General features: G+C 38.7%; 1 protein-coding gene across 6 annotated transcripts in view; it reads right to left on the bottom strand.

The window, feature by feature from the left end:
- Positions 1-6437: 6437 nt before the first annotated feature.
- The window catches only part of LOC127646275 (microtubule-associated serine/threonine-protein kinase 2-like), a 213360-nt gene continuing 195988 nt past the window's right edge, over positions 6438-23809 (bottom strand). For 5 of the 6 annotated variants that reach the window (XM_052129780.1, XM_052129782.1, XM_052129783.1 and 2 more), the window contains 19 exons: positions 21745-21846; positions 20159-20291; positions 19969-20036; positions 19778-19875; positions 19413-19621; positions 19157-19295; positions 18795-18927; positions 18510-18675; positions 18258-18359; positions 17916-18038; positions 17659-17768; positions 16538-16692; positions 14686-14978; positions 13968-14180; positions 12479-12705; positions 12265-12387; positions 12022-12158; positions 11727-11911; positions 6438-11514 (listed from right to left, as the gene is read on the bottom strand). In XM_052129780.1, the coding sequence (XP_051985740.1) occupies positions 9572-11514; positions 11727-11911; positions 12022-12158; positions 12265-12387; positions 12479-12705; positions 13968-14180; positions 14686-14978; positions 16538-16692; positions 17659-17768; positions 17916-18038; positions 18258-18359; positions 18510-18675; positions 18795-18927; positions 19157-19295; positions 19413-19621; positions 19778-19875; positions 19969-20036; positions 20159-20291; positions 21745-21846 (4659 nt within the window). In that variant the 3' untranslated portion in view covers positions 6438-9571. The remainder of the gene's footprint in view (positions 11515-11726; positions 11912-12021; positions 12159-12264; positions 12388-12478; positions 12706-13967; positions 14181-14685; positions 14979-16537; positions 16693-17658; positions 17769-17915; positions 18039-18257; positions 18360-18509; positions 18676-18794; positions 18928-19156; positions 19296-19412; positions 19622-19777; positions 19876-19968; positions 20037-20158; positions 20292-21744; positions 21847-23809) is intronic. The other variant, XM_052129781.1, reaches the window with a different exon arrangement.

Raw genomic sequence — 23809 nt, 5'->3', positions numbered from 1 at the left:
CTCAAGTTAGCAGTTTAACAGTTTGAGCCCGAGCATCCATTATCAACTCCGAAACGTTACTTTATTAAGTGTAGTATATATGTAGAGTATTTGGTAGAAAGAGAGATTGACAAGTGTATTCTGGTGAAAAAAATGGTGGATTTGCTCATCCACCATGAAACTTGCTGTGAGAAATGCGTTAGAGGAGTGATACAACCGGTGAAACGGTTCCTGTGGAGATACTGGTAGAACATCGCATGGCTGGAAAGACCTCAGCCAATCAGATTCAGGGACCAGAACTAACTGTTGTATAAATATAATAAAATTGTTAGTTCCTGTCCTTGATTCTGATTGGTCAATAGTGGTTTTATTCACAATAAAGCACAACTATAACCCCTTTACCCTACGGTTCTGTGTATCACTGCGTAACGCCCGGACAGTCTGGCGTGCGCATTAACAGACGCATGATGAGCGCAAAATCAGAATGACACCCTCTTCATTAAAAGCTAACGTATGGAAATTTGGCAGTGTTTCATTGTGGCCTACCCTATTTTGTATTTTTGTATGAGAGCTGTTTTCTGTATTGTTTGGTTTTCACATTAATCTGTTTATGCTGTAAACAGATCTGTAATACATAGGTTTACTGTACTGCATTCCACAAGCATTATTTTTGTATGAGAGCTGCTGGTACATAATTCTATATTTTTGTATGAAAGCCGTTTGTGATTTTGCTACAGCAAAATGTTTATTTTATTTTTGTCTGATTAATGATGGATTACATTGCTCATCGCAAATAACAATAGAATGTTGGTTAGAAGTCTATTATTTTATGTTATAGATTCAGAATATGCTGAAGTTTGTATTCACTGACTACAAGTATGCTGCTAGTACAGGCACACTTTTTTTCTGTTGGTTCTTTGCAATGTTGGGACATATGCTGGCAAATGTAACCTTACAGTTGACTTGGCAAATCACTTCCATTTCTTTTATTAATAAAAGATATTGGAAGTATATTCTTTATGGGTCATTATAACTACCTTGCTTTTAAAATTACCAAGCAGTCACAAACAAAAAAAAAAAAAACGCATTGATAATAGTTTTAGCATCGCAGCACTCCGAATCGAGTCGTGAGGTGCCTAGAGATTCCCACCCCTAAAAGTTAACAATATAATTAGTTGCTTATACAAAAAAAATACCTTTTGGATTTTTGCTTGCAAATCCAAGTCATTAACATCATCTATGGTTGGTGACACGTTCCGTTACAGATGCATTCAAACAAAGTTGATGAAAAGAATCCAGGAGAAGGTCCCCCGTGAACCATGCTGACAGCAATTGCTTTACCAGCAAGGTAGTATCTGTCTTCTCTGAAAGCTGGAGTGGAAAAGTGATAATTATTACAAGGTTGAAGGTTGTAAAAACAATGTGTGATTGAAAAACATTAAATTAAATAGCACACCAACTGAGTCAAGAGCAAGGTTTTTTCTTCCATCTGGGCCTGCACGCAGTGCAGAGTTTTCAATTGCTTCCATGAGCAAGGTGAGGAACTCTCTCCTAGGGCCTCCCAAATCCACAGCCTCCTCAAAATTTCCACATTCATCAGAGAATCGGACAGAAATTCTTTTAAAAGGATTGTATGATTTTCGTCTGAATAATGAAAAATATACATTTTACTCTTTCGAATGATGTCATATTATCTGTATGACTAATGACAGTGTATTAAGTTATTTCCCTGAGGAACAAATCCAGTGATGGCTATGCACGACGCTCACACAATATTATCAGTTCACTTCTGGCATGGCATTGCAACACGATGTCGAAAGTGCGTAGACTATCTATACCACGACTTTAATTTCTCGTGCTATGTATAGGCCTACGCCAAAATAGTTTTTTTTTTTTTTTTTGCGTGCATATGCTACGCACTGCAAATCTCTTGGGATTAGGGATGTGGAGTGCATGCGTAGGCTGTATTACAGTAGCCACATCATATGCACGCGAAAACTGCTTATCATATAGCTAGGCCTACATGCAAAAACTATTTTTGGTGTATAAATGGCACAATAAATTACATTTGTGGTATAGTTACGCACTTTCATGAGACCACATAAAACAGTTAACAAAACATAAAAAGTTGCTTAATTTAATTTGTCAGCCTAAAATATAAAGGCTGTGCCGGTTAGTCAAACTCATATCCCTTGATGTGAAGTTGCGGATTTAGCCTATGTTGGGACTCGACTTTATATTAATAGATGCAAATGTTACATTGCAAATATGGAAACTTTTGGACCGAATGAGAGATGCTCGAACCCAACGTGCGTACAATTTCAGTTTCGATACAAATAAATTCGTTTAGCCTTGGCGTTTAAATAGGCTAAATGTTGTTTGTAATAAAGAGCACAAAAGGCTTTAGGCTACTGTATATTTTTTATTATAGCCTACATGGCTACTTATTTTTTAAATCTTGTTTTCTGAATACCATTTATTGAAGGATTTGTCATAAAGTAAGGGGAAGTAAAATTCGCATAGCCTACATGTTTATTGTGTTTACAATGTTAAGGTTGTGTTTTATTTACGGCCTTTTACACTATTGCTGAATAGGCTAATAAAAAACGTATTGGAACTGTGAACTAGTAACTCAGTCACCTTATGAAATCTTACCAAATCTGTCGTGAAATAACCCAAGCAGACCAAAATGACAAGTTATTACCTTTATGAAAATCTTGTGTTGCAGACCTGTGTGCGAGTGAGCAGTATAAAAAATATAATAATGAATAGGCATGTAGCCTAATATAGTGCATGCTACTTTAATTCTGACATTCAATCGCATATCAGACGCAGACTATCCAAATTTTTTTATGTGAATTATGAATGCTCTCCAAAAGTCACAATCTCTGGATTGTGGTTGTTTGGCTGGTAATTATGAACCGGTTGTTTGGATTTTGTTATTGGCAGTTAAGTCTTTAGTATGGTCTACATGTAAAAGTCATATTAAACACATCTTTTCTCCCCTTAACCAATCAGCTTCTTCTATTGCCGTAGTTTAACCTGCATTACCATATGAACTCTGATTGGATGGATGAGAGTACTCATGTTTATGTAATAATCTGCTTGAAAGAAGATATCTCCTAATATTTCCTTACTAGTTCCTTATGAGGTTGAAGATATCTGCAAATTAATAGATACTAGTAGCTATTCTGTTTTGATATCATCTATTAATTTATGACTAGTAAGTATTCCAATTTTGACTAGTATCTTTTTAAATATTACTAGTACTTATTCATTAGATACTAGTACTTATTCATTAGATACTAGTACCTATTAATTAGATACTAGTACTTATTAATTAGCTACTAGTACTTATTCAATAGATACTAGTTCCTATTAATTAGATACTAGTATTTATTCCAGATGTTACTAGTAACTATTCTTATCTTACTAGTCACAACTGCTTTTTTACTAGTCTTATGTTATGACTAGTCAGAATGGCCACTGTATAGTTCAATTAAAAATCTTACTAGTAAAATAAAAAATCTTACTAGTAACATTTGGAATTAATACTAGTATCTAATAAATAGATACTAGTATATATTGAATAAGTACTAGTATCTATTGAATAAGTACTAGTATCTATTGAATGAGTACTAGTAGCTAATGAATAAGTACTAGTATCTAAAAAATAAGTACTAGTACCTAAAGAATAACTACCAGTATCTAATATATATGTACTAGTCACAATTGGAATAGATACTAGTCAGAACTGAATAGTTGATATCTAAATGACAGATCCCCATAGAAGTCAATGGCAAAAAAAAATTTTTTGTTACTAGTAACAAAAGAATAGTTACTAGTGACTATTGAAATAAGTACTAGTATCTAATGAATAAGTACTAGTATCTATTTAATAGGTACTAGTATCTAATGAATAAGTACTAGTAACTAATGAATAAGTACTAGTATCTAATGAATAAGTACTAGTATCTATTTAATAGGTACTAGTATCTAATGAATAAGTACTAGTAACTAATGAATAAGTACTAGTAGCTTATTGATAAGCACTAGTATCTAATAAATAAGGACTAGTATCTAATGAATAAGTACTAGTATCTAATAAATAAGTACTAGTATCTAATGAATAAGTATTAGTATCTATTGAATAAGTACTAGTACCTAAAGAATAAGCACTAGTATCTGTTGAATAAGCACTAGTACCTAAATAATAAGCACTAGTCGCTAATGAATAAGTACTAGTACTTAATGGAATAGATACTAGTATCTAAAAAATAAGCACTAGTAGCATGAAAATAGAGACTAGTAGGTTAAAATGATTAAATGTTAAAACGGCTTGCCATACAATGTTCCACATTGATTTAGTTCTTGTATCTTTTAAGCCCAGAAATAGCTGTGATCTCATTCTAATGCATGATGCACAATTTTCTGAAGTTTGTGACTGGTGGAATGTTCTGCATGAAGTATTGCTCTACAAAGGTTGCTACTTTTCTATTAGGCATTAGAAAATACTTTATAAACGCTAAGCTTAATTATAAATTATTTTAGCAAGTCTAACTCTAAAAATTAACACAATCTCTACATCAGGGGTTGGTATTATTAAAAATAACTAACAATATTATTAAAAATATTATTATTAAAATGTCAATGCTTTATTCTATTACATTAATACTTTAAAAGCTACTAAAGTTATTCATCCAAAAGTGAGTGGTTTTCTCTTGTTATAGTTGTTTGATGAATAGCCTTTAAATGTCATAGCCTACTAGACAGTGCTCAATTCGGTTACATGTACACTTCAAGTCCAACATTTTGATGCTAATAAGATTTTTGTCCTACTGTTTACATTCACTGTAGACCAAACTGACTGTGTTTATATTAATGCATCATCAAGACAGGCATTGGTGGAATTATAAATTGTATTTGACCATTTGCGCAATAGCGTTCAAACATTAGCCGGCAGCCGCCTGTCAATCAAACAGCACGCAGCTAAAGAGGTCAGGAAATAAAAAGTAAATAATTTATAATTTATCTAGATCAACCAACCAGTGGTGCTCTTGACATCACAATCGATGTAATGAACACCCCTATTCTAGATGTAGAACATAGGCTAAGTATAGAAAATTACTCAAAAGTTTAACATCAATATCGAGAAATTCTCTTTTTTTCTCTGATAAAAATCAAGATTGATTTATCGCCCAGCTCTATTGATAACATTGCCTTAATCTCTCACGTCAACCCAATAATCTCAGTGATAGATAGCTAATTTACAGGCTACATTACAGAATCTAGTAAGCAGAAATATGAAATTTACCTCCATATGTTTCTTGAAATTAGAGGCAGGATTAATGCTGATATCTGGCTTGAGCAAGTTAAACTCACATGAGACAGTCATGCAATTGGCCTTTTTCACTATGAAAAGCCCTTTCAGGTGCTGCCGTGATGTTCAGGTGTTGAACTATGCTTAAGGCAACCTCCACATCCATAATAGTTGGCACCAGATCTGGAACTGCTGTTCAATTTGTTTTACATTGGAATTTGATTTGACGGGAGTCACGAGACTCTCCCTAGCCAATCATGTTGATAGATAAAAATAAGATCAGGACAGGGAAGTAGTGAACAAAGAAGGTGGGTAAATAGTGCATTAAAAGTACAGTTACAGCACTTAAAATGTACCCAGGTAAAAGTATACAATATTAAAATGACTTAAAGTAAAATTCCTTGGAAAAACTACTAAATGACAGTAACGTGACTGTTTGTAATTCGTTACTTTACACCCCTTCGCTTCTCAAATGTAATAAAATGGTTTCTTGTGCTTAAATGGTGCTTGTTTCCCCTCCCCAACATCCTCGTGGTGACGTAATGACTCACCTCAATCCAGGTGGCGGAGGACGAATCTCAGTTGCCTTAGCGTCTGAACTGTTTTATCGCCGAGAAGTGTGTTCTTAAAATACAGGGCTAGTTGTTTTGTGTGGTTTGCTGCCTGTATAGCTGCACTTACTGTCCCCTACTGACTGGGAATATTTCTGCGTATAAAATGTTTAACAAGTAATTTTTTTGTATAATTAATTGCACTGAATTAACATGTTACATCAACATCCCTAAAACATTTTTTTTTTTACTGTAAATCTAGCCTCGTGATATGCTGGTTTAATATTAGAATTGGTATTGCTGCACTATTAATATTGTTGACTGCATAAAATGGTATCTTTATAATTTAATTTATTGTATTTTTCAATATTGTCTTGGACAGTTAGGGACCTTGGAGTTAAAAAGTTGAGAACCACTGATCTAAAACAAAAATAATAAAAGTCAGTCAGTTCTGCTCAATGTAACATTTTTATGTTAACAGCAATGTGTATTAAGCAATAGAAATATATGAGCCATATGTCTGCACTCAATAAATAATTACAACAAGCCAATTTCCTTAAAAAAATCTTTATTTTTTATAAGGAAGGATTAACAACAAACATGCCACAATAGAAAATGTTAAGATATTGCACTGGTTTAACTCTAGCAGTTTTTTTTCCTTTTGCCCATTTTTACTAATTTGTTTCTGTACAACCATGCCACATCTCCTTTAGCCTTAGAAGACAAAACATGATGGTCACATGAACAGTGTCCTACATCCATAACACCATAGAATCACCATTGACTCCATCACAACTTTATGTGAATATAAACTCTTAAAATACACATTGTTCCATTCCAGCTGTGTCATATCGAAGGCAGAGGCCATTGCACCATTTAACTTCAATTATTTTTATAGTAAACACTCAGAATACTAGACTTAATACATATCTACATAAAAGTGATCCATCTGTGCAGCCATTTGGACCTAACGCACACACACAGATATGTTGAGAGGGCAGTGATTGGACTTAGTGGCTGATGAGTGTATATGTATATTAATAGTGGGAAGATGTAAGTAATGTGTGTATGCTGCAAAGGGTTTCATTCATAAAGAGCTGAGCTATGCCAGAGGTAAGATGTGGTGGGTGAATTTGCTCTAGACGGTGTGTGTGAGATTACATTTCACCAGTGCATGCATGGTGGCATGCGTTTGCGGGACATTGATGGATGACCACCTCAGGCGTTCTTACACCTGACTTCACCTCAACAAATAGCCCAAGCATCATTATCATCCACCTCACGTATGTGAAAAGGCAGTTCGTACTCACTTTCATAGCCCAGAGCTGCTAGTGACTTTAGCAAAGGGAGTAAAGATGAATTCATTGCATTCACATTCTTCAAAATTATTAGCCTTGTGATTTTGTAAAATAAAATGCAGACACAGTATGCTCAAGTCACCATTCACTTTCTCTGTATGGAAACAACATGCAATTTAAGTGAAGGGTGACTGATGATAACATTCTGCATAACATTCCCTTTAGTGCTCCACAAAAGAAAGAAACATGAGTGTGAGTAAATTATGACAGATTTAAAATTTTGGGTAAACTATGCCTACACTTTGTAAAATCTGTAATGCAGCCCAGCCAAATAAGTAATCACTAGTGGTCTGCCATAATCTAAGATACAATATGTGCCTGGGCACTCAGAGACACAGTGAGACAAAATAAACTTGTGTGCCGTTTACAGATGAGCTCTCAAGATATAACACATGCAAACATATAAGGGCAGGATCTATAAACCCTAGAAATGCCGTTTAAAATCAGATTTTCAAGTTCTCTGTAGCTCTGGGACAATGCTTTAAATCTAGGTATGAAAATGTTACCTATGGAGTGATTTACAGTAGGTCATCCCTAGAGGATATAATGATTTGGTCTTTTTTTTTGGAAGGACACAAACTGTTTACGCCTTTGCCTCTGGGGTGTAAGAACGACTGATTGTAAGACTGATTGATTTTATTTGACACAAGAGTGCAAAAGTTTTTTTCAACCTGACTGCCCACAGATGAATTTCCAACTTTAACCAAATACCATTCACTTTACAAGTGCATTGTCTCACTGCTCATGATGCCCAGGTTAATTAGGTTCAATAGGAATTAAGCTTCAGGCCACAGTGCCATCAACAGCTCCATTCCTTTGGGTTCCAATAAAGAAGCGTAAATGTTCAAGACATCCATTCACATTTCATCTGGACAAAACATGAGTAAGGTTATATCATAACTGTACATATGATCATCATGTGACTCCAGTCACTATTAGTCATATAGGCTAACAGATAATACTAGAAATGTTCCATACAGTCATAAGTAGCACAGGAGTGTGTGGGGAAATGGCACTACTTGCTACAGAACTTTTTTGTAACAAGGGCACGTGTTAAACTATGCTCACAAATTGGTGGTGAATTTAGTACAGACAATTATGCTATTTGATTGTAAATGCAAAATAAAGTGAAAATTCAAATAAGCTCAGTAGTTCCACAGGAGCAGGTTACACTTGACACTCTCTAAATACATTATGGTGTTAACACATCATTATGTCTAATAATATGACAAGGCACCACAGTCTACTTACTGGTCAAACCCCTCAAGACCCCAACCAAGCCTGGGATCTAATTGGATACTGTATTTATTGGTTTTCATATTAATGACACAAAATAAAAAGGGTGTGTGCAAATACATCTTTGCCTCGTAAAGGTCTGAATCAGACGTAGGTGATATGACAAAGATAGGACACTAATCACAAACACCCTCCCACTTGGTAGGCCATAAAACAGACTAAAAAAGAACAGACTTTTTTTAATTTTCATTATATACTGTAAAGACCCACGTAAACAAGCACTCAGACATGCTTTTCTATACACAGGCACACATACATTCCAGGTACAAGTCTGCCTTTTAAAAACAGAGGTAAATAAATAAACGGATACAGCAAATTGGTCCGAATATTAAAATGACTGAAAATAAAATAAGCAAAGTAAAAACAATGGTCCGCTTGACATTTTGAAAACTGCTGAACCCCCTGAAAATAAAAGGATAAAACCACACACTTGATCTAGAAATTATGATGTGCAAACGAATTGCTTTTTAGGGTATAATTTATGCAACTAATGGCCATCGTTCTGCCACATTATACATCCAATTTTCTGAAATCTGACACAAGCGTAAGTGAGGGGTGGAAAATGCAGTTTGTTTTGTCTTTATATACTATGGGTGCAATGATATTAACTTTGTGTGTTTTTAAAAATTGCTCGGCATACACTACTCTTATTGCTGCAATATATCTTCTTCCAAAGATGAATAGCACTGAGACATACAAGTGAAATTTTAAGGTGTTGCTTTAAGACACAACAATACCTACAACAGAGAAGATCTTTAAAGTAATACAGAGATAATATGAAGAGGTAATATACTATATGAGGGCATGTATTTCTCCAGATAAAAGTAGTAACAAGAAAAGCAGAACAATTATACAGCCTCAATTATTTTGTAAATGGCAGAGCATAAAACATTCTGAAATGAAACTGCTGGGTTTATCTGTAAACACCTCTTTCTCTTCCCCCCTCTTATCATCCCTCCAATATTTTCACTAGGATACTGACATGAAACTGTCCTGTTACAATGTGTATTTGTCCGTTAATAGGCAAGCTAAATTAGCTGGATAAAACGGATTTTTCTGCAGAACTGCTACGTTGGCTTGTTGGATTTGTCTTGTGACATAGTGGAACTGAGTTTTGCCTGGGCCTGTGACTGAGCTTCAGACCTAGACCTTGGTGCAGTGCTGCTTTGCAAAGTCCCTAGTTTGTCCTGTTGCTCTTCCTCAGCTTGGGAGTTTGGAGTAGGTCTTTTGGAGGTCCCTGGAACCTCTACAGACCTTTGAGCAGTTGAGGCTGGCTCAGGTTTGGAAGGTGTTTGTTTAGAGTGAGATTTAGTCAACCGCGGCGACTGGGAGCCAGGACCAGCAGATTGACACAAACGGTCAGGAGAATCAGGATGTTCCAGACAGCACTCTTTTATTTTTGGGTGGGTGGCATTTGACTCAGGATGCTGATCCTTTGTCCGATCCAGGGCCTCTTTAGTTCCTGGGATGTTGAGTTTCACAGGGCCCAGCACGCTCTTTGCCACAGTGGGTAGTTGAGAAACAACTTTGTCCATTCCACTCTCACAGGCAGTGGATGCAGAGGCTGTAGCAGCAGCAGCTGCAGCCTGCCTGCGGTTGTCAGCCTCCTTCATCTCCTTGGTGATGCCTCCAGTCGGTGTGGTAGCAACAGGGGTATCCCTAGCTACCACTGAAGCAGTGCTACTAGTTTTGGACTTGGGCTCAGAAGTTTTGGGGGTCCTCCAATCCAAAGGAGGTGTGGTGGGTTTTACAAATGGGTCATTGCTAACGGAGGTAAAGGCGCTGCCGTGGGTTGAGAAGGTGCTGGATAGAGGGCTGGGCTGAGGTGGAGAAGGTCTAACACTGGATTGAGAGTCCTGTTGCTTTGATTCGCCCTTTCTTGAGTCTCCAGCTAGTGTTGAACAGGAGCCCTGGGTTGCAGTAGATGATAAGTGTTTTGTGTGATTCTGTTCTAGGGCCTTGGCTGCAGTTTGCATTGGTGCTGAGTTTGAAGTTAGAGTCTGAGTGGTAATTTGGCTTTGCACATGCAGTCCTCTGCTGGGCTCAGGTGAGTTTGGGGGTGCGCAAATGGGGGGTACCATGCCTAGTGTTGGTGGAGCTGCTGGTCCCCTCCTGATGGTATGGGGGGAGGCCATTACAGTAGTGGGCCGCAGGATATGGCTAGGAGGAACATAGCTTGTCCTGCGTCCATCCTGGCTGTCTTCTGAGCCTTCGTCTGTCTCATCCTCTGAGGAGTCCACCTCATGTATAGCATCCTGCTTCTGAAGAGACTCACGCCGTTCAGCGCGATCCTGGCGTATAGCAGACAGCTTGTCTTTCAGTTTACTCTTCCCAGAAACAAGTCCGAGACTTCCAGTTCCAGACTCAGGACTATCTTGCCGGCCCAGTTTGTGAACTGAACCCATCTGCAGGCTGCCCTTTTCTGCATGAGACACTCGTCCTACCAGTACAGTCTCACTGTTAGACTCCTGCAGGCTCTGCAGACTAGGGTCTCGCTGCAGCATCTCCTTTTTAAACTCCGAATGTGAGGTATCAAGACTGTGTTTGCGGCTGGCACCTACTGGCAGCTTTTTATCAGTAGCAGAGGAGGGAGAGGGAGAAGATGATGATGAAGAAAGAGAAGAAGCAAGTTTCTCTGCCGATTGGACACGTTTGAGCAGAGGCGAGCGAGGAGGGTCTGCACTCTTTGGCCGGGATATCTGTCTTACTAGAGGAGGCGAAGAGTGGAGTTTGACAGGGAAGGACTGACCTATTGAAGAAGTGATGAGTGCGTGGCTTGGCAGAGGCGAAGGAGAGCGCTGGGGGGAAGTACTCTGAGGGGTGGGGGATGGTGTGCGAGCCAGTGGGGATAAGGGGATATTGCCTGCAGACTTGCGGCGAGGGGAGCGATACTGGCGCTGCAGTTTGGGGGCCAGACCATGCAAGGAGCTGGGTCTGATCTGACCAGAACTGGCAGGAGAGTTTGGAACACTAGAGCTGGGAGAGCTACTCTGGGATGAGTTACCGGCAACTGTATTAGAAGAAGAGAGGGTAATAGGTTAGAGAATAAGCTCACATAAGAAATATGAATATTAATGAAATTAAACAGCAAAATTATTTATCTTGATTTCCCCATTTTTATGATACCACTGCCATCACAGGGAATTTAAAATTGTGTTTATAAAATTAATGTAAAATTGTATTATTATGAAAACTGTTGTGAGAGGAGGTTGAAGAATGCACCTGAGTGGGCAGAGTCAGGTGTGGAACGACAGCCCTGTGTCGGTGAACGAGGGGACATGTGTGTTGGAGAACCTGGGACACTCTCGCCAGAAGAAACAGAGCGGTTCAGAGAAGAGAGACTGCGACTGGTGTGGAGAAGGGTCGCCTGCTTCGTGATCTTACGGAACAGTGAGTTTCTCTTCTTACTGCAGTGATAAAGTAGATATAGGCAGTTACTTGGAGAGAACATGTTAGTCTCAGGAATTAAACTTAGGATAAATTATGTTGGATATAAACATTTAGATAACTAATTCACCTGTCTGGTCCTTCTCTGGTTTTGGTTCTTTTATTGCGGCGGGCCATTTTAGACTTGTAGCTGGTTTTGCGTGCAGGGCCAACCTTAATGGAAGTATTCTCAAAGGGTGTAGCAGAGATAGACACCTTACTGCCACTCTGCAAAAAAAAAAAAAAGAAAGAAAAAAAAAAAAGAAGAGAAACAAATCCTTAGAATATTATCAACAATATCAAAAATGATGCATCAGATCGTGACAGTACAAACCTTGAGAATGAGTTCTACAACTTCGGTGTGCACAAGTCCATGGACAGGCTCTCCGTTAACATGTGTGATGAGATCTCCCTCTTTCAGTCCAGCCTCATGGGCAGGTCCCCCGTCCTCCACATGCTGCAAAGCCACACAATTTGTCCTCTCATAACCACATGCGGTTTTAAATCTAACTGCATCGCTGAAATATAAGTAGGTCTGACATACTCACCCACACCATGTGGTGCATGGTATAAATGTCTGTGTCACCCATGTAGACCCTGATGGCGCGCAGGGTAAAGCCATATTTCTTGCCAGCTCGGTGGATGACAATGGCGGGTTTAATGTTGCAGACAGCAGGGGACAGGTCTCGGCTGGGTGAGGAGTCACGTGATGAGGGGTTGGAGGACAGAGAGTGAGGGGACATGGGGCTGGCCAAAGGAGAGGCACCATGGTGATCTGAAAAAAATAAATAAAAAAGAATAAGAAATTGCTCTTTCTGTTACCCTGTATGATGCTCTGCGATAATTCATTATACACTACATCTACAGAAAGAGACAACCAATCTAATGTGGTGACTAATTGTGCCAAGTAGGGCAATAACATCCTTGATTGTCATGGCACAACATTTCTATCAACTTTATTTATAGGGATAGGAAATATGTAGGGGTATTTTACAGATAAGAGTTAAAGTTGAGATAAAAAAAAAAAAGTGTAAGGACTATTAGCACTTTTACATTGCACGTTACGGTTCGACTCAACTCCGCCCGCTTTACTTTTCTGAGCTTGCTTTTCCACAGCAGTATAGTGCCGCCTCAACGTGGGTGGGATTATGGGCTGATCACCAAAGTTGCGCCGCCTCTACTGCCGTGACATCACTTTAAATGCGACACAAACATTACTGACCATAAACAATAACATGACTGCTAGCTGTTAGCTACTAGCTCATTTTGCTGCATAAAACAGTTGTTGCATGGTGATTTTATACATGTGTAACAGTGAAATTGGCCTGGTTGTTTTAGAAGCAAGCTTTACAGTAGCTGGTCAACTAAATAAAGTGAAGCTTTCCAGCAGACTATAGAGTTAACGTAACAAAACGTACCATCATCCATCGTTGACTCCAATAACGCCGTGGCCAAGTTCAGGGCACTCTCCCTCCCATTGATCGCAGGCCTAGCGTCCATTTGGTCGAACCACTTCCACTTTCTTCTGTTTGAACCACTCCGGCTGTTGTGGTCCTTAATGTTTCTGTAGTCACTTTTACGTTTTTTTTAAACTTTTCCCTAACTGTTGGTAGCCGTGTGCAGCCAAAAGCCGAGACACTTCCTGAAATACTTTTTTGTTTTGTTCGTCGCTAACAAGAGGAATGTCTGCACCTCGTTTATTCACCACGGTGTGGTTTTGCACACAGCCATTTCTTTTTACAATTTAACAAATTATACTGCTATCGCTAAATTTAAAACTAGCGGTGTCGCAAATCCAGTGACGCTGCTAGTGAGGATTCTCTTTGACTAATCAATGATCAGCAGGGTTTTGATGTCAAATATAGAATTGGAACTAAAAAAAGTACCAGGTACTATCCAGCGTGGAAAAACCTCAAAAAGTCGAGCTGTACCATGCAGTGGAAAAGCCCCATATGCTTCTATGAAAGGAAAGTTCATCCAGGACCAACAAAAGATCCAGGGAAAAAAAAATCATGGTGACCAATCATAAGCACTTACCAGTAGGGATCATGAGTGAGAGGGTGGTGGCAGAGGCTGATTTGATGACCTTGTTGAGTGGGCGTGATGTGTGTTTCTCAGTGTCTCCTGACAGCAGTCTGTGGCGAGCTCTGCGGGCCGCAAGGTCACTGATAGCTTTAGGAGTGGAGTTTTCAGAACCCTCAGCACTGCAGCGAGTAGAGCCCCGATCTAACAAATCACCAAAGCCTCCTGCTGAACACATACACACAAACAGAGGTGATACATGAGCAGTGATGTGTACACAAAAAAATGCCAAGCTATCAAAATAAATCACAGGGTTCATACATTTTTGACCAATGAATTTCCATAACTTTTCCAAGACTTGTAATTAATGGATACGACTTTTTAAAAAACATAAAAATTCAGACTGAGTACACAAATGAATTTGATTCTAGAAAAATTTGTATTTCTTTTTTTAAATGTCCATGACTTTTCTATGAGTGTCAAGATTTTACTCATTTCCATGTTTTTTTGCAGGCCTGGAAAATACCATTTTAAAACTCCCTGATATTTCCAGGAGTTCCCTAGCAGTAAGAACCCTAGATTCATTATGATAAAATACCAGTGTTTTACATGCATAAAGAAGTCTTTACACTTTACTACGTGTAAATCATAATCAGCTTGTTAGGTTGAACAATCCTGGGCTAATGTTGGAAGAAATAATAACCAGCAGAGAGTAATTCCAATAAGTACTGACGTGTGAGTGTGGAGTGGCTAATGTGGCTGGATGTGGAGCCTGGTGTGGTGGGCGATTCATCCAGCTTCAGCTCTCTCTCTACAGGGAGCTCTGGTATGGACCGGGGCAGATCTTCCATGCGAGGGCCCCTCATGGGGGTCTTCCTGCCTGTCACACCCCCATCCTCTTCACTGGAGATGGCAAATCGAGGCATTTCTATGATTGCAGAACAACAGCGTCGACGCACTGTAAGAGGCGGACTGGAGTCACTCTCAGTGTGAGAGGACTCGGAAACAGAGAGCCGCTTCCGTAGGCTGCAAGAGATCAAACATATTCATTCCAGTATGACAAATACAGGACATTTTTCAGAAAAATAATTAGCATATAGTTTTTACAATTGAAAAGTAAAAATAAAGTTTTTGGTCTTGAAAATATTTAAAGCTCAATTTAAATTCATTAAAATGCATTTAAAGCATCTAATTATATATACACTCACCTAAAGGATTATTAGGAACACCATACTAATACTGTGTTTGACCCCCTTTCGCCTTCAGAACTGCCTTAATTCTATGTGGCATTGATTCAACAAGGTGCTGAAAGCATTCTTTAGAAATGTTGGCCCATATTGATAGGATAGCATCTTGCAGTTGATGGAGATTTGTGGGATGCACATCCAGGGCACGAAGCTCCCGTTCCACCACATCCCAAAGATGCTCTATTGGGTTGAGATCTGGTGACTGTGGGGGCCATTTTAGTACAGTGAACTCATTGGCATGTTCAAGAAACCAATTTGAAATGATTCAAGCTTTGTGACATGGTGCATTATCCTGCTGGAAGTAGCCATCAGAGAATGGGTACATGGTGGCCATAAAGAGATGGACATGGTCAGAAACAATGCTCAGGTAGGCCGTGGCATTTAAACGATGCCCAATTGGCACTAAGGGGCCTAAAGTGTGCCAAGAAAACATCCCCCACACCATTACACCACCACCACCAGCCTGCACAGTGGTAACAAGGCATGATGGATCCATGTTCTCATTCTGTTTACGCCAAATTCTAACTCTACCATCTGAATGTCTCAACAGAAATCGAGACTCATCAGACCAGGCAACATTTTTCCAGTCTTCAACAATCCAATTTTGGTGAGCTCTTGCAAATTGTAGCCTCTTTTTCCTATTTGTAGTGGAGATGAGTGGTACCCGGTGGGGTCTTCTACTGTTGTAGCCCATCCGCCTCAAGGTTGTGCGTGTTGTGGCTTCACAAATGCTTTGCTGCATACCTCGGTTGTAACGAGTGGTTATTTCAGGCAAAGTTGCTCTTCTATCAGCTTGAATCAATCGGCCCATTCTCCTCTGACCTCTAACATCAATAAGGCATTTTCGCCCACAGGACTGCCGCATACTGGATGTTTTTCCCTTTTCACACCATTCTTTGTAAACCCTAGAAATGGTTGTGCGTGAAAATCCCAGTAACTGAGCAGATTGTGAAATACTCAGTCCGGCCCGTCTGGCACCAACAACCATGCCACGCTCAAAATTGCTTAAATCACCTTTTTTTCCAATTCTGACATTCAGTTTGGAGTTCAGGAGATTGTCTTGACCAGGACCACACCCCTAAATGCATTGAAGCAACTGCCATGTGATTGGTTGATTAGATAATTGCATTCATGAGAAATTGAACAGGTGTTCCTAATAATCCTTTAGGTGAGTGTATATATATAATCATTTTTTAAATAATTATTTTAGTAAAATAGATCACGGATCATTTATCATGGATTTCGCATGTCATTTTTTGACTTGCTATGCATATTCCTTTTGGTTTAATTTAGCGGTTTAATTTACTGTTCAGAATAATTTCAGGTTTTCCCACTCACATCTCCGGCGAGCCCACCAGCCAGCTCCGGTCTCGGGATTTCAGGCCACTGAGACTGTCAATTCGCTCACCTCCCTCTTCACTCAGACTACGCTTAGTGGGAGGAGGGGTGCGCTTCTCTTCATGTAAGGTCAAACGCTCCATACTACTATACACCTGAGAGAGGGACATTAACAAAGACATGGAGAGACAAAGAGATAAAAGGGAGATGGTTAGTTAGTTAACAAGATTTTATACCATGCCAGCTTCCAATGCTATTTTCATGGCAAAAAAAGTTTAAATATATTAAAAAGTAGAGTGATTAAAATAAAAACCTATTTAAGGTTTTGAATATTTATTTTTTATAAGAACTATAAAACTGATTCAGAGTTGACTTTGTTGTTTCTTCAAGCGTTTAAAAGGGAGATGGACAGAGTTAAAAAGAGAACAGAGGTAAAGAGGGAGAAACAAGCAATAATGATAATAACCTGTATAATTTTTACTCATTTACAGGTACACATTCATCGCAACTAATATAACAGATAGTTACGACTCTAAATCTTTATTAAATGAACTACATTTAAAGCCGATGTATAGCCGACACACAGACAGACAGACAGACAGACACACACACACACTTGTGTCAGTACATCAATTGAAGTCTATTTTATTGCACCAATTAGCTATGAAACTTGGCTACCATAAACAGTATTAAAAGTGTTAAAATGGTACGAATTTCATTGCACTAGAAAACTAAATATCAAACCAAGTGGTATCTGCAAACAGATGATGACAGTTTATTCTTAGACATTTTTGCAATTACTTTTAATCAACTGGTCTCAAGATGTTTTTTTTTTTTTTTTTTGTAGATGTATGAATTCAATTACACGCATGTTCACACAGGTGTCCTAGCAGATTAAAGCACAGGTGTAGTTTATAACATTAACTAATAGAATGCTTAATGCAATGACATTTATACACTTAATTTAATGGTGGCATCAACTTGGCATAAGAATAGCTATTATAATATTCTGATTATTAATAAATGTAACCATTTATTGAATATTGATTGAACAATATGATTTTTATCATATTGTTGCCTCCGTTAAGTGCGTGTGAGTATTTGATTGTGTTTCTTCAGACCTTGCTGAATCGTGGTGAGCAGGAGGAGAACTGACGGATCTCTAAATGGTCATCTTCATTCGTGTCATCCTCTTCCTCAGAGTCCACATGATGATACCGATCTGTGCGTGCTAAGGTCAAAAAGAGATGGACAAATCTCAGATTGTGTTTTAGAGAATGTAACTCCATGGGATGTGTCTGTGTAACAGATACTGAAGAATGCGAGTGTGTCTTGTTATAAATTTTACTCTACTATAGTCCCTGCTGTGAAGACGTACTGTCAAAGTAGCTAGTGTCATCCTCTGACTCTAACTGAGGTATAAATTCTGCCTTCTGCCTTAGAAGACCATTCCAGTCCAGATCAGTGAAGAACCGGTGCTGTTTCACCTCAAACGCACTACCTGTGAGAGGGAGAGAGAGAACATTTCTTCAAATATTTCTCAGAGAACAGCTGTGGGATAAAACATTTTTTTTTAAAAGAGGCAGAGTCTTTTCAAGATTTTTTGTTCAGGTTGATTCATACAGTATTAAACTCAGCAGATCAAGTCACTCCTCTAAGAATAAACCCAAGAACAGATCAAGGGGAGAGAGTGTCTGTGCGAATGTGCGTTCTAGCTAACCTGTTCCCAGACGCTCCAGAGGGTTTTGCCTCAGTAGTTTGGAGATGAGATCTTGAGCATCAGTAGGTAAAGCTTCATCGCCCTCTGGCCAGATTATCTCATCTTGAAAACCAAACAAACCATATTTCTTATGGGACTTTCCATAACAACACCAATAAGTTATTTGATATCACATTTCATGAAACAATAGAAATTACATTTTCTATTTCATTTAATACAGAGTTTTTGTATTTTCAGTTTTATGACACTAACCACTGATGACTTGTCCAAACAGTTCTTCAGGTGTATCCCCAAAGAATGGAGCACAGCCCACCAGAAACTCATACAAGATCACACCCATTGCCCACCAGTCCACAGGCTTACCATAGCCCTGCCTCAGAATGACCTCGGGAGCAATGTATTCAGGAGTACCACACACCTGATTGGAGAAAGAATGAGACCATGATTAAGAAAAGGAGAGTTTTGAGAAGTCCAGGGTTATAATATACCAGATTTTAAGGCAAAAAGTCTAAATAATGTTCCAGTCTACACATGTACCTGTTTGTCCAGAAATTCACGGGTGTCTTTTTCGATGTGACCTTCATACAGATTAGTTGTTAAGCTCATTAAACCAATCTTAGACAAGCCAAAGTCTGTCAGTTTCACATGTCCCATTGATGTTATCAGGAGACTGTAGAAAGGCAGGCAATTTCTTTAAGTCTGACATTAATGAGTATGAATTTATCCATTTGATAGTCCAGAGTCAACCAATTATGTTACAGTCTAAGAAGCATATATTTTAGTTATTCTTTGTAAGTAAGATGAAATATAGTGACTATACTTTTTACATTAAGGATAGGAGGCTAAATATTCCAACACTAATATGGTACACATCTTAAGGCACAGCTTGGTGCACTTACTTGTCAGGTTTGAGGTCTCTGTGCACAATGCCATAGTTGTGAAGATATTCCAGTGCTAGAACTGTCTCAGCAAAGTACATGCGTGCCATGTCCACAGGCAGAGCTCCTATGTGCTTTAGCAGAGTGGCGCAGTCCCCACCTTCAGACAAACACACAAACAGCTTCAACTATAGGCCAGACTTAAGCACCACTCTGTGAATATGTATCCCATGAGCATACGCAATCTCCATGCACATGTTTGATGAGTATTTCTTACCCTCTACATACTCCATAACCATGCACAGATGTCTCCTTGTCTCGAAGGAACAGAACATGCTGACAACGAAAGGGTTCTCGGCAAATGTCAGGATGTCTCTTTCCACAAAGGCCTGCTGGATCTGGTTCCTCAGGATTAGGTTCTGCTTGTTGATTTTCTTCATGGCAAAGCGCTGACGGGTCTCTTTATGCCTCACCAGAAACACAGCCCTAAGTGGACAGAGACATGTGGAACAGTTTAGCTTTTTAACTGTCCTTTATCCTTTGACAATTTGTCATAGACAGTTAGCAGATGATGGCCTTCTAAAGGTGTAACATCTCGGAATTTATAATCATTCTTGAAGCTGTAAAATCCTGTTGTCTTACCCATAAGCTCCATTACTGATGAGTTTAATGGTCTCGAAGTCTTCCTCACGAGGAGTTTGAATTTTTGGCTGGGGTGGCTGTATGGCAGCTCCTCGACTCTGCACACAAATACAGGCACATGGTCTTAGATAATGTTTCTATAAGAGTCGATAGTGTCATTGAAGACTTCTCTGAAGAATTCTATTACTTACTTCTATGGACTCCTCTGTTTCTGGTGTTTCAGGGTTACCACTATCATAATTGCTCAGCTGGGCCATTTCTATAGCAACACAGAAAAGAAACAAGAAAAGGAAATGGACAGGTGTTAACACAATATCACAAATGTTATTCTACTTTCTGATCTAAGAATCTAAAACCAATGACTTAGTCAGTGTTTCATACCCTCAAGGGGGTCCCTGGTGAGGCCCAGCTGGCTGATGATGTATCGTGGGATGTCGGACTTGATGCCCTGACCCTCTTTAGCATGACCCTCAGCAGCTTCTAACAGGTGATAGAACTCCTCTGGATCAAACTCCTACAATAGACACAGGTATATTTAAACCACTGCTGAAAGAAATATCACATGGCATCAACACAAGGCAGTAACTAACCACTAACTGAATTAGGTGACAACCATGCCACTATTATGGAATGATACTGAATTATTACCATAGTCATAGATCATGGTAATAACAGGGTCCAAGGTATTTCAAAGAATGCCATGATATTCCATGCCCCCCTCCTCTTTTGAAAAGCACTATACAAATAAAAATTACATGACATATTACCATGGTACATGTTCACAAAAAATAAAAAAATGTCCAAAAACCATTGTAATATGGAGTGGTGGTGGCGTAGTAGCTAAAACACAGGGCTGTTAATCAGAAGGTCGCTGGTTCGAACCCCACAGCCACCACCATTGTGTCCATGAGCAAGGCACTTAACTCCAGGTTGTTCCGGGGGGATTGTCCCTGTAATAATTGCACTGTAAGTCGCTTTGGATAAAAGCGTCTGCCAAATGCATAAATGTAAATGTAATATCATGATACTATTTGGCACTTGTTTATTTAGCCCTCTTAATAAATAAGAGTATTTTATTTCAAGACAAACTTTTAAATGGACACTGTGACAACAGTTGCAGCTTTGGTCCTTGATCGAGTCAAATACTTATCATCGTCTTTTCTCCTCTGATTACATTTTGTTTTTGAATATATTTTTTTTTGTTATGGGACACATATTTCGATCTCTCCAATAGCTAATCGTTTAGGGCAATCCACAAATGAAACAATGCTTATTGTATTAAACAAACAACTGTTTTCAAATTTAATAATTAATGGAAAAACAAGCAAACAAATAAAAGTTCCAAAATCACTGTCTTTAATTTATAGAACAGTTTGGAATATTTATCTTGTGCTTAAATAAGGCAGGTTTGACTCCTGGTGTCACAATGAGGTATTTAGCATGTATTGAACAGGCCATTTCCTCTCAGCTGCTGGTCATCCATCAGCACTGGGCTGCACAGTATGTTGTCATAATGCTGACTGCATTAAATTACTCAAAATACACATGTGGCCACAACCATGAGCTCTGCTGCTCAATGTGGATACCTCAGGAACTTCTGTGTTGGCATGTGTGCATTTTTGTCAACTGTAATGTGGTTTTATTAAACACTGCTAAAGAAAACTTAATCTATGGCAGGAATGACCACAAGAAACAGTGTAGCTTTATTGTCTTTTTTAAAAGATCACCCACAAAGTGAAGAAAAAAAAAAACATATATTACTAAAAAACAAAAATCCAACCCATCAGTCAATTTTGCAGCTCTACAATGTAGCCTTGATCATCACATGTCCTCTGGCAGATTTAGCATTTCAGTTGAATGGTACTGAAATTGTACTTTATTAACTATGTAAAGCTGATTGTTCTTAAGTCATGCCAAAAAGAATGTAGAGGTTTGAAGATAGAGGCCTTTAAAATATCAGTTCTTACCAGACACTCCAGTAGCCGGGCAGGCCGGGCGATGACAATCATCAGCTTCTTCACCAACTGGGTGACAAAAGTCACCTCCACACTCTCGGAGCGTTCATAAGCCTTGTAAGAAACAGAGAAGAGAACATATAAGTTCAGAATGGTATACTACTTGAACTGCAGTATGAAGCATGTATTCATGGAATACCCAAATGACATACTACATTTACCAAAATAAGTAGTATACTACCAGAGCACACAAAGTAGAATATTGTATGCCATAATTTCAATGCATTTAACCTGCTCTTCCACTGTGACAAATGAACTGCAAGTGAAATAAATATTGATTTCTAAAATCTCTTTCATGACTCTATATTTGATTGGACTGCCAAAGGTTAGGACATTTTTACCAAAAATGTAATGAATGTAAAAAAATAAATATTTAATTCTGAAATAATAACTGGATGGCATTTGCTGAACTGCAACATATTGAGAACATGCAACAACATGAGACCATGTGACAATGTACTGTAGTGAGGTCACTGTTTGAAACATTTATCATATCATAAAGCATTTCACAAATAATTCTTATAATTTATATTTTTATAGTATGCCTAATTTGTATATACAGTATGCTCAGTATTCAGTATGCAACACACTATATTTTTTTCAGAACATAGCCAATAAAATCTTTCTTTGCTCAAAATCAGTCAAAATCTGTAAGTCTCGAAGTAGTCGCTAATGCCATTAATCTTTTGTATCTACTGAAGTACTAAAAAAACTGGGTGAATGAAGTGACCAGACAGTACATAAAAAGAGAAAGGGGAGAGTTCATCAATGAGATAGAGTAGATGGTTAAACAGTGTGCTGACTGTAATAGAGCCATCTCTGACAGACAGCACAGTCACCCCAGGGGATGACTAATCAGCCTCTGAATAATTTATCCAGGTAATGAAATCGCCAGTGAACTGCACACACGCAGTGATAAACAGTCTCTGCACTGAGTAAATACACTATAGACATAAAGAAGTTACAAGAGTGAGATGAAGGTCTTGGTTTAGCATACACTGCCTAAGAGGAAATTTAGAGGAGATGCTTCCAGCATGCATGAGGTCAAAAGAAGATTGCCAGGATTCCTCGAGGGCCAGGCATCATGGTGACAGGTCACTTAAGTGAAACAGACTTGAGATTGGCTCCTGTGGTTTTTAATGATGCAATCATGGGAGATTGAATAATATAGACTGGTCATTTAAAAAGGTTCAACCAGTCTGACCTCAAGACAAATGGCCAGTAAAGCATCTAAAGCCAATTAACTTTTCAAACACTCCAGGTCAATAAGACCTCACAACAAAAAGAAAAACGCAAACTAAACATGATACACATTAATATAATATTAATACAATATTAAAACTACATAATAAATTGTGTGTTCTAAGAGTCATGTGTCAAAATTGACAAATAAATAAATAAAAAAATGAAACGACTAAAAATCTGAATTCAATGGAAAAACAACTCTAGCAGGTATAGATAATCAAGAATATAAACCTACGGTTTGATATAATTTTTTTTTACCAAAATAAAACGTTAACGATCAGACTCTGACCTACACGGCATGCAACCCTGCAAAGTGAAAACAATGAGAAACTCAACTGTTAGGTCCTCATGATTTTGGAGAGTGCTCTGCTCCCAGCGCTCTAAAATGTGCTGAAGAACCTCCTCTTCCTCCAGTCTCCTCTGCCATGAAACACGGGACATCCTCTCACTGAGCGAGGAAATGTTAAATGGAGATGTCTGGAATGCGTGCTTTCCTGAGCGCACCTGCTGAAGATGCAATTTATACCGCAATCCCCATCTGGCCCACCTGTCACCATCGCCACCCAAACTAAACCAGCCAATTAGCACATCTTGGATGATGTCATCCCTACTCGCCAGAATGCTAAGAACATGCGCACGTGTGGCAACAGTGGTGATAGCGCAACGATTGCATGAGATCACGGCATGCACAAGCACAATTTCGATTCTGGCAGGCAACAGGAACAGGATGGTTATGAACAACCAACCAAAAAAGGGGAAAACCTGACCTGAT

Source organism: Xyrauchen texanus, chromosome 7, assembly GCF_025860055.1.
Source record: "Xyrauchen texanus isolate HMW12.3.18 chromosome 7, RBS_HiC_50CHRs, whole genome shotgun sequence".
Taxonomy (NCBI): Eukaryota; Metazoa; Chordata; class Actinopteri; order Cypriniformes; family Catostomidae; genus Xyrauchen; species Xyrauchen texanus.
Note: the sequence above shows the minus strand (reverse complement) of the source record. Positions and strands in the feature narration are given on the sequence as shown.